This window comes from Dioscorea cayenensis, chromosome 16, assembly GCF_009730915.1.
Source record: "Dioscorea cayenensis subsp. rotundata cultivar TDr96_F1 chromosome 16, TDr96_F1_v2_PseudoChromosome.rev07_lg8_w22 25.fasta, whole genome shotgun sequence".
In the NCBI taxonomy this organism is placed as follows: domain Eukaryota; kingdom Viridiplantae; phylum Streptophyta; class Magnoliopsida; order Dioscoreales; family Dioscoreaceae; genus Dioscorea; species Dioscorea cayenensis.
Genome location: NC_052486.1, coordinates 21,575,071 through 21,586,284, shown reverse-complemented (window position 1 = coordinate 21,586,284; position 11,214 = coordinate 21,575,071). Strand labels below are relative to the sequence as shown.

Sequence of the window (11,214 nt, the reverse complement as noted above, 5' to 3'; positions counted from 1 at the left end):
TCGCTTAAACCCCAACACCAAAATGTTTTTTTAGCCTAATCATAATTTAATTTATTATTAATAATTAATATAAGTAAATTTTAATTTAATTTGGACTCATTCAATTAATGAAAATAAAAAACAATAATTATTGGGTTGCACTTATACTAATAAATGTTTAAAACAAAATTTATAAACTTTGAGATTACCAACCATGCTTTGAGATTCGGTCTCAAGAGTGATCTATAAAAGCGTTTTTTGTTGAGGAGCGAGGTTCAAGAGCTGGTGCTCCGATGGGGAGTGCATCCATGGAGGGCGATGATCGCGACGACGAGGTTGATTCCTTGATGGCTCGCGGCACTAAGAAGGGCAAGGACCTCATCGTCTCCTCTACTCCGCCGGCCGGAGACTCGCCTGACGGTGGTACTGACTCCCCGTCTCTCCCTCGCTCCCGTTTGTCCACCCGCAACGCCTCGTCCAAATACGATTTCGTAAAGGTAAAACCCTTGAAATTTGGGAAGAGAAGGTTTGGAAATGGTGATTTTTTATTGGAATTTTTGTTGATTTTGATTAGGTGAAAGTGTGGCTCGGTGATAATGCGGATCATTACTATGTGCTTTCGAGATTTCTTCTCAGCAGGATGTTGACTGTTACCAAGGTGACTGTTTGCTCCTCTCTGCTGTCATTTTTGGATCTTGACCACTCTTGAAAACTTTTGAGTTAGTTTGATTGTTATAGCGATGTCTTTTGGCGTTTTTTGAGAAATTAGGTCTTTTATGGACTAAATCTGGGATTGTTTTGATAGGTTTTTGAACTGGATGATATCATTTGAGTGACTTTTCCTTTTATTGTAGTTTGGATTTGGATGGTTCGATACTAGATATTTTTTATGTTATGTAATGAAATGTTGCAGATTTTGTTTATGTTGTGATTTAAAGAAATTTATTTAACCTGTGCATGATCTCAGAAAGTAATATTAGAAACTCCACTTGTTTATTAGACAGTGTTTAGTGTCTTATGCTGGTATAAGTCCATTTTGCACAAAAGAGAAAGCAATGTTCTCATTCCCTAAATTTGGGGTTGTCCATGTTCCTGTCATAATTTTGTGTGTATTGTGTGGCTACATCTGAAAGTTTCGTTGAAATGGTGGACTGGTATGTCTTTAGAGCTCAAGAACACTATTTTGGTTAAATCGTAATCTTTAGTTGATCTAGTTTGTTCTTTGAAGGTTATGAATTAACTTTTTACAGTGTGATCAGTTGAATCTAGGAATATTTTGATTTTTTTCATGGCCTTGTTTACTAGGTATTAATATTCTTACAAGAAGTTTTTCTTTGTGATCATGCTCAATGTAGAGATTCTAAAAGTTCTTCATTTTTTACTTCAATAAATTTTGACATTATTGGTTTTTGTAAGAGAACATATAGAAAATTCTGATTATGGAAGTTAATCATTGTACTGGCTTTTGGTTTCAGATCCCGAATCATGTTGCAGTTAAGATTGCTCTTGAACTCAAAAAGCTGCTTGTAGACAACAGCCTTCTTGATGTGTATGTTGTTCTCTCTATTCTCTATGTTGTTTGTTAATAACTTAGAAAAGTTTAGAAATGGAGTTAACATATTGATCTCCTGTATCTTTTGTGTTTCTGGAGAGACATTTCATGAGGTTCTTAATTGGTATTTTAGGAAGGAAGCATTGGCTCCTGTGTATCTGATTTGATGCTTAGAGCAAAACATGCTCCTAGAAGGAAATACTTAATTCAACAACAAATTTAGATTTTTTTATTTTTTTAATTAAAAGCATAAAATGGTCTGTACTATTTTGTGAAATTATTTGTTTTCTTACCTTTTACAATGCTATAATATTTTGCAGTTCACAGTCAGATTTAGAAGCAAATTTATTCAAGGTAATGTTCTGTTCTGTTTACTATTTCATATATTTAAGTTGTTGATCTTCAATAAACAGATAGGGATGTCAATCTTTAGCTATGCATCTTACGTTCTTCCCTTTATTTATTATAATAATAATAATAACAATAATAATAATAATAATTTATTATTTTATTTTATTTTATTTATTTATTTATTTATTTTATTTTATTATATTATTTTTTGCACTTCCCTTTTTTTATTTTTATTTTTTTGTGTTGATAGAGAAGTGTGAATACAAGAAGCAGAACTTATCTTGCATTCTTTGATGCCTTTTTTACATAAAAAACTAGCTTGATTCTTCTATTATTGTTACATGATTGTTGTTGCATCCGTTTTGTAGTGCTGCTGTTTGGCCAATCATATGGATTTGTATATGGATTCATTTTCTACTGCAATAGCCTTGAGTGTATAAAGGTGTTGCTCTTCTTTCTCTTTCATCAGTATATTACCTTCAATGCCCATTTGGACGCACAAGGACAAAGTACAAGAGGAATACTTGAGAATAATATAATCAATTGATATTGTGGTCATGTATTCTATGGATTGACCCGATAAACTGTGGGAGGTGGAAACATTTTACTATGTTTAGGGTGTTCTGGGCGTGGTAAAACACTGGTTGGCAGATTTCAAATGGATGAGTGATGGCCATGGTGGTGGTGGAATCATAGAGGTGTATAGAGATGGGGATTTATATGTGGGATTGTTTGAGAGCTTTTCGGTTGGGAATGTGGGTTGAGTCTAAAATCCCAGTAAAGAAGGGAGGCAGGAGGATGTTTCTCTCTTGCTTAACTGTTGGTGCAACAAAAAGAAGAGTTCTTATATTTTATCCTATGCTATGACCTCTCTTTCCTTCCTTTGAAATACCTAGAAGCAAACTATATGGAGACATTTCTGTACTTTGTGGACTTTCTATGGATTAGAAAGTGCTTGCATGAATAGAACTAATCTGGATAACCCTCTTTATAGGTTTTTATTACTATGAATTTGGAATATATTCTTTTTCTTCATTAAATTTCCTTAAGGTTATTTCCAGAATTAGAACACTGAGAATTCTTTCAATGCCATTAAATTCCTCTTGTAAATGTATGTCTGTCTGTCTGTTAAGTAGTTACGTGTTGAAAAGTAGTTATTTATTTAAAGCTTGAAAGACAAAGCTGATTGACCATCTTGCCTTGCTTGAATTAAATAATAGTAATTGTGAACTGTAAGAGCACCAGAATTTGATAAATATTATATAATGGACGTGCTCCATATTCATTGGCATTTATCATTTCCTTTACAGCTTATGGATCGCCGTGGCTTTGGTGAGGAATATATTAATCGCTACAAGATGATGACCAGGTAAGTAACAATTTGTATTAAACCATATCAAAATGCTGTACCATCGTGGTGGGAACTTTGTTTGATAAAATATTAAGCAAGACATATTTATCATCTTTTGAGACATTTTCCTCCATGTTAAGTAATTTCAAGTCTGTTTCATTTTTTATTAAAGTGAAGATTGTATCTTTTCCTTACATTTCTGTTTGATTAAAGAAAACATTAATTATGTGTAAAATAGCAATAATAGGAATTCTTCTTGGTTTTTTTACTTTAGATTCCATCACCAGAGAGTGCCATTAGTCATTCTTGTATGTGGTACTGCCTGTGCTGGGAAATCCACAATCGCCACACTGCTTGCTCAACGGTTAAATCTGCCCAATGTTTTACAGGTAGACCCTTCTAAATGGTATCTTCTACATTGATGAAATGCTGTTGTTATATTGGACTAATTTTTCTCTTCTATGACAGACTGACATGGTGTATGAATTACTACGCACATCGACAGAGTAAGTGATCCTGTAATTTCTTCTTGAATTCTCATCCTACTAGGCTTTCTGTTTTCTTAGAAGAAATGATTTTCAACCTAATGCGTTAGATAGTATTTTGATCCACTATTTATCTTGAATGATTGTGAAATTGTACATAAAGAAACCAAGGGAAAAGAAGTAATTTTTAATGTTATCATGCTCTGGATGAAATGCTTGCCATCTCCATCTTGTATTTGAGAATGAGCCATCATTGTGCCCTTCTCTTTCAAATATCTTTATAATAATATTAGAATATTGAGTGCGATGTTTTCATCTTTTCCTGTTTTAACATTCGTAACCTTGTCTCAAGTGATAAAAGAATATCTTTCATGTTTAGAAAGATTCCAATTTCTGTAAGTTGAAAGAAATAAGACCGTTTGGAAACCCAATTCCTTTTATCTCTTATGGATATGTCCATTTGGTTAAGCTTTAAATAAATATGTTATTATCTGAGGATGTGTTAACTATTCAAGATTTGTGCAGTGCCCCATTAGCATCTACACCAGTATGGGCTCGGGAGTTTAACTCCTCTGAAGAACTCATTACTGAATTCTGCAGGGAATGCCGAATTGTACGTAAAGGTAATTCAGCTTATCATCTCTGCTGCAGATATCAAATCATAGCACCATGTTGATATGATAGTTTTTTATTTGTTCGATGTCTCATCTTACTTGAAAAATAGTTGGTTTTACTTTGGCTAAAAGAATAGCCAAGGTTTTCACATGCCTTTCCTTGATCAATTTTGCTTTCTGTAAATTATTGGTTTATCAGCTTTCATCTATTCTCCATTAGGTTTGGCTGGTGATCTGAAGAAAGCTATGAAAGATGGGAAACCGATAATAATTGAGGTCTGGTAATCTGTTTATTTTATGTGATTTTGAACTGGGTCATATTTATGATCTTTTTATTTTGTTCAAAATAATCCACATTTTGCAGCATCATGAATTTTTCTTTTTTCATATGGTTGACAAATGATGGAAAGAAGAAAAATAAATCATTATATTGCTTGGTCCCTCTACTAGCTAGTTCATAAGATGCCACTTTTGACAGTAGGGTAGTTATTTCAAATCCTATGCTTTGTATCACTGAAAAGAAAATCAAAACAGTGTATCCTTTACCTTAGGTAGAAGTCCTGCTTGAGAACAGTTCAGAGACCTTGGTTTTCGTTGTTATAGTAGCCAGCAACAGGTGGAAATCTTATCTCTAGCCCTGAGGTCCATGTGTGCCTCCTAAATCTCCATTTGTGGTTTAGGAGCATTCCTCCTATATCACTGCTGATCCCTTAAAAGTGTAACTCTTGGAGATTATTTTATGGTTTGTTCTTTGATGTAAGGGTAGGTACTGATTTGGCAAATAAAAGCTCTGGATTCTTAAATCTTTAGTTTAAACAATATCTTAGATATCTTATCCAGATGTTAATGTCACCTTATGTTACAATTGTAGGGTGGAGTATGATATGTTACTGTATTATCATTAATGAATCCTTCGTGTGTCTAGCATAAATGTGACTTGCTTTTGAGCTTTATTTTCGGTATTCTTGTATAGGGAATACACCTGGATCCAAGTATCTATCTAATGGATGATGGGAATAGAGAGTCAGGAGATCTCACATAAAAAGGGAGGGGCTGGGACTGCAGAAGATCCATCTATAAGTGTCTCAGGTCTAGAAAATGTTTCCACAAATGAAGATCATGTAGAGAATAAGCAGTCATGTTTCTATAGTGGAGGAGCAACGTGCTCACAAAGCCCTAGAAGATGCTGGTCTCCAAGAAACTCTGGCTTTGAAAGAAAGTGCTCACGAGCTTCAAGGTCATCCTCTTAAGTTTCTTATGGCTTCCTGTTTATCACTAACATTTTCCTCTTTCCTCTTTTTGTTTTGGAGCTAGTGGGGTTTTTTTTTCTTTCTTTGGCCTTTTCGTCATTTGAGATTGTCATATTGTTTATTCCTCTTGCACTTCCAATATTTGATCCTGGTTATTATGTTTCTTTAAGGCCTTTGAACAACAGATATCTGATTGTATCAAGTCTGATTGCCTCTTCTAAAATTTCCTTTTTTCCCGACTGGCAGGGGAAATTTTCAAAGGACTCGGGATTTACAAGGTAGTGATTTGGGAAAGAAAGAAGGGTCTGTTGCAGAACTACTTCCTGGGGAAGGTGACAAAGATTCTGATCTGCAAGCAAGCAATATTCCAAAGATAGAAAAGTCTGCTTCAGAGCCAATAATTGTCCCTATAGTTCTTAAGATGGCAGAATTTGATCACAAGGTGTGATGTCTCTTTCTTCCTTACCAATAGGGGTAATTAATATTTTATTTGGGGGTTCCTTTTTGCATGGCAAGACCTTATCTGAGAGGACCTGTTACGTAGATTGTGGAACAATGCCAACTTATTAGGTCAATAAGATTGAGTTCACTTCCTATTAAATATTTTTCTTGTGTTTCATGTGAGGCTCTTGAACAGTATCTTACAGATACTTGATTATGAATTAAAAACCATTGTTGAAGGTTTTATTTTGGAGCAGAATAGTATTATCTTTAAAGTTGATCCAATTAGGAAATTATTTGTTATATTTCTGTTAAGAAGTTGTTTGACCTAGTGGTTTGTTTGATGCAGGCATTACTTGAAGAGTGGATATCTACACGAACATTTGGTGATAAATGCATTCTGCAGGTAGAGAATAGCTTGGTCATAACAATTATTACCTTATTTTGAACAAAAGACTCATTTAGAATTTCAAATCCAGAAGTTATTGCTGCACTAATTTCAGTATTTGTCCATGCTAACTTGGGAAGCAACGCATATAAGGTGTACCACCTTAGAGTGTATTCATGCAAAACTCAGGTATTTTCATGTGCTCTGGGTGCCACATGACAAAAAAAGAAAATAGTGGCAATACCTCAGGCTAAGTAGTTGGATATTAGCAGTTAGCTGATGACTCCATGGATGAGAAAATTATGGAAATCACTTTGTCCTTTCCTCATTTGGGAGGAGTTTTTTATATTTTGACGCATGTGTCAATTTGTGCTCTCCTTGTTGAGGGGGCTACATCTGGCAGTTGCTTAGAAGGTGCTATGTTTATAAATATTCCAGAATCATCAGTCATCTGGTCCCTTTTCATCTTTTGTCTGCTTTGTTTCTCTTTTTCCCCAGCTTGTTATTTGTTATCATATTTTTTGCCATATGCTTGATTAATAATCAATCCACGTCAAATTCCTTATGATTTTCATATGCTTCATGTGCTATTTGATACCACATTTATGAGATTAATTTTTAGGTACTTATGTAACGAAAACAAGTCAATTATTTACTTACCTAGGCATAATGTGCTAATTTTCCTATCATTTTTTGCAGGATCGAGAAAAGCTCACAAGCAATCTTAAAACAATTCAGGACTATCTTTGCTCCTTCGAAGCACAGGTAAGTTTATCTTGGAGCTCTGTCTTGGTTGTTGTGTTAATTTACTTTCCTTGTCTTGTTTCAGTATCTACAAAGTTTATATGTATGATTGAAGTGTATTTCAGTGTGTCCGTAAATAACTGAGGTCAAAAAGAACATTAAAATTTAAATCAGCTTATGGAGTTCATTGAATTTGACATCTGATCATATGTAGGGCCTGACGGTGGTCAATATTTCTGCAACAACATTCACGCAGACACTAGATTCACTCCACAACTATCTTCTTCAGGTATGTTATCTCTTGGCCAGAGTAAAGATGAGCTCATTTATCAACAGTTAATCAGATTATTGACCTCTGTAATCACTTGTTATACACTTCATTTGTAGTTGCACCATAGATGGAATTTGAATAATTAAATCTGAAATATATATTTCGATCTATGACAACTTTTGGTCATTGAGGCAGAAATAAATATTATTGGCTTTTGAGATTAGAAAATTATGTAAACCTTATTTCTCTATGTCAATTAAAAATTTTAGTAGAGTGACGAAGATTTGAACAAGTGCATTGGAGTGGGTTTCATTTGATTGAACAAATATGTCCACCATTCAATGCTTAATAATTTTCGGTGGACTAATTTAGATGGGATTTATGGCCTTGCCTGAGCAGGATAGATAAGATCCCTGCACGTCTATGTGCTCATGGTCTCCGAGCGCAATTACTGTGGGATTTTTTTATGCATTCAAATGAGCCATGGATATGCTTATTTCCTATAACATGGTTTATACTAATTTACAGTATGTCATTTTACCGAACATTTGATTTCAACTGAACAAATGAAAGTTATTATTAACTCAAAAACTCAAAACCAAGAGGAAGATCATCCATGCAGTCCTCTAAACAATACAAACCTTTCATGTTCTCTCTGCATATTTTTCTGTTTGCAGTGTATCGAACAGGGTGTTTCTGCTGCTTCCTCCAAAAACCGCAAACAAAAGGAAGAGGAATAGTCCAACTCAGGTCTGATATCCGTAGTCATCGCAGGTATAAAAAATTACTTCAATATAGTTTCGTATCATTTAATGTTCTCCATACTAAATTTCATGCTTTAAAATTTCCCAGTTCCCTCCCCCGGGCGAGAAACTGCACCACTCTCGCATCATGTAAAGGCTTATTTGCAGCTATACAATCGTAGGTGTGACGAGGAAGTGCATATATAGCATCAAAGAATAGTTCGCAGTTATAGACCTGCAGCAAAGCTATAAATGGATAAATAACAAAAAATATATAGTCTTTTGTATTCATGAGTCTGAATCTAAGCATCCATTTTTGTGTTGTGTTGTGTTGTGTTGAGATTTGATACAAACTAGATGTATATCATTCCCCCATCAGTACAATCATAAACATTTGATCTCTGTTGCTGCTAATATTCCTCTGCACTTATTTATTTATTTAAATATATTTATTAAAAAAACAGGAGTTAACAAGGCTCATGATCGATGAAACATCTTTGCCCCTCCACCTGTACACCCAACCACGTAAAGAGAGATTATATATAATAACCTACGAATATAAGTTCGGTTTCTCCATCTCATACATATATACATATTTGATATGAAGTTATCTCTTATTCTCTTCTTCTCTACCATCACAGTCTGACATGTTATAAAATAACATGAGGGACACATGTCAGATTATAATAGGGAATCACAATATGACATGTTACAAAATAATATGATATGAGGGACACATGTCAGACTATCATAGAGAAAGACCAATGAATAACCGAGTTTTGGAACCAAGCTAAATGATTTCCATTTTATATAACGCACACATATATACACACACATAATCTTAACTATTTCTAAACAAACACACACATACATACACATTTTATACAACACACATGTATACTCATAATCTTTACTTTTTCTAAACATACACACACAAACATGCATGATACACCTACGCACGTGTCTGTTGTCACGTAGTCATATATATAGTATATACACACACATACACACATGATACACCTACGCACGTGTCTGTTGTCACGTAGTCATATATATAGTATATACACACACATACACACAAACATGCATGACACACCTACGCACGTGTCTGTTGTCATGTAATCATATATATAAATACACACGCGCGCGCACACACACACACACATAACCTCCTAACCCTAATTACCTGGCCTATATTAACAAGGTCACACTCGCTCACTCTATCATCTATTTATATAATACTGAATTCAATTCCTCACATGCTCTCTCCCTCTCTATTAATTTCCCTCCCACTTTGCCTCCATTGTTTCCCTCTAGAAAGCAAAAATCAAGAAAATCAAGAAGAAAGGAAGAGATGACAATGAGGGAAGAGGTTAACAAGAACAAGAAGAAAAACAACAAGAAGAATGAAAAACAGCAAGAAAGAGTCTCAAAATCCAAAGCAGCAGCAGCAGCAGCAGCGTTCTTAACATGTCACAGCAGCAACCGGAAGCGTCTCCATCATCTCCACCCTCACCCTCAACACCAACACCATCTCCGTTGGTCAACCACCGTCTCCGACTCGGAGCCTGATACAACCACCGTCACTCGTAGCCTTCCCAGCTCTGACTTCCTCCTCATGCACATGACTTCACGTGCCAACAAGGACAACAACAATAACAACAATGCATGTTGTTCTTCTCTCGCCAGTTGCCCTGCTTTCAGCTTGGCTTCTTTGGATGACAAGCGTCCTTCCACTCCTTCTCCTGTTTGCAGCCCTCTTTCCTCTGATCTCCTCCTTCATAACATCACTTCTCCTTCTCCTCCTCCTCCTCATCATCATCATCATCCTGATGATCACCAGGTTTCTTTAATTTAGTTGTTTATATGTCTCTGTGTGTATATATATATTGAATATATATGTTGATGTGTATGATGGTTGTTATAGAGCATCTGTGTCATGGCTAATGGCTGCTGCAAGAAGTTGGTGGTAGGAGATGAAGTTTCTCCTCTTCACAAGATCATCAGAGGTGATATATCAGGTTTTTTTTTTTATATCTTTTTTCTTGTTTCTTTGATTCATTTGGTCTTAAAAGTTGGTTTTGTTTTATTGAAGAGGGTGGTGAAGGTGGTGTGGAGAAGCAAAGTTGGACACCAAAGTCCAATGGGAGTGCTGCAAGTAGGTTGTCTAGATCAGCTTGTAGGTATTTGCAGTGTGACAAGGAGATTATTATGGGAGACATTAACTGTGAGGATGGTGGGAGAGTAATGTTGCCTGTTTTGGTTGAAGAGAAAGAAGATAAGGGATGTAACAAAGGAGACCATCACCTCCCTCTACCAACTCAGTCTTCACACTTCTCTGCAGGTTAACTATTTGCTACCGTTTCTCATTATTCAATTTAACTAGTTTTTCTTTTACATGTATAAATATATATATAGCTGAAGATGAATGGATTGGATTGACATACACAGATGATGATGAGTATTACACTGGAAGCAGTAGTGGTGGTAGAGGCAGTGAAGAATATGATGTGAACTCTGAAAATGAGATCACTGTTGAGAAAGAAGAGAGACTTAGGCCGACGAGGGACAGGCCGATGAATGGAATCGTCGTTGCCACGGATATCAGGACTGAAGTTGAGGCTAAGCTCAATGCTTGGAAGGAGGCGAAAACCTACAAACTCTTGAACAGGTTAATGTTTTACCCATGCATTCAATCTTATTATTACATGATTTGTGTTTTGATCACACTAGATGAATGTTTTGAATTAAGATTGAGGAACGAAGAGGCTACGATCGCAGAATGGGAAAGGAAGGAGATGGAGAAGGCGAAGATAGAGATGAAAAGGCTGGAGATGAAGCTGGCAAAACAGCGGGAGAGAGCGATAATGCGAATGCATAGAAAGATCAGGCATACAAAGGAACACGCTGAACAAAAGATGCTCAAGGAAAGGGAGACGACAGCACGGAAGATCTCTAGTGTGAGCAAGTCATTTGACGGCATCAACACCTGGAAGATCTCATGGAGGCTCATCTGCTGTTGAATCTTCTGTCAAAATACGAGTA

At 35.7% G+C, this 11,214-nt stretch overlaps 2 protein-coding genes across 2 annotated transcripts; both read left to right on the top strand.

Annotated features, from left to right (window-relative positions):
- The first annotated feature begins 246 nt into the window (after positions 1–246).
- LOC120278990 lies at positions 247–8,583 on the top strand. The gene is given in 17 exon segments (XM_039285801.1): positions 247–476; positions 554–637; positions 1,455–1,528; positions 1,852–1,885; positions 3,193–3,251; positions 3,508–3,622; positions 3,702–3,739; positions 4,244–4,341; positions 4,553–4,608; positions 5,306–5,353; positions 5,355–5,569; positions 5,829–6,024; positions 6,373–6,429; positions 7,111–7,176; positions 7,370–7,444; positions 8,104–8,200; positions 8,279–8,583. Coding segments are annotated over 16 exon segments (1,482 nt in total). The 5' UTR covers positions 247–272; the 3' UTR covers positions 8,167–8,200; positions 8,279–8,583.
- A 946-nt stretch (positions 8,584–9,529) lies between these two features.
- On the top strand, positions 9,530–11,192 carry LOC120278635. Its single transcript, XM_039285369.1, has 5 exons — positions 9,530–10,012; positions 10,097–10,178; positions 10,265–10,513; positions 10,621–10,840; positions 10,922–11,192. The coding sequence occupies exons 1-5, from the start codon at positions 9,530–9,532 to the stop codon at positions 11,190–11,192; spliced, it is 1,305 nt and encodes a 434-aa protein (XP_039141303.1).
- The last annotated feature ends 22 nt before the right edge of the window (positions 11,193–11,214 follow it).

Coding starts and splice junctions, on each gene's coding strand:
- LOC120278635 (XM_039285369.1), top strand. CDS start 9,530: ATGAGGGAAGAGGTTAACAAGAACAAGAAGAAAAACAACAAGAAGAAT. Junction 10,013..10,096: donor ATCATCCTGATGATCACCAG/GTTTCTTTAATT, acceptor TGGTTGTTATAG/AGCATCTGTGTCATGGCTAA. Junction 10,514..10,620: donor GTCTTCACACTTCTCTGCAG/GTTAACTATTTG, acceptor TGACATACACAG/ATGATGATGAGTATTACACT.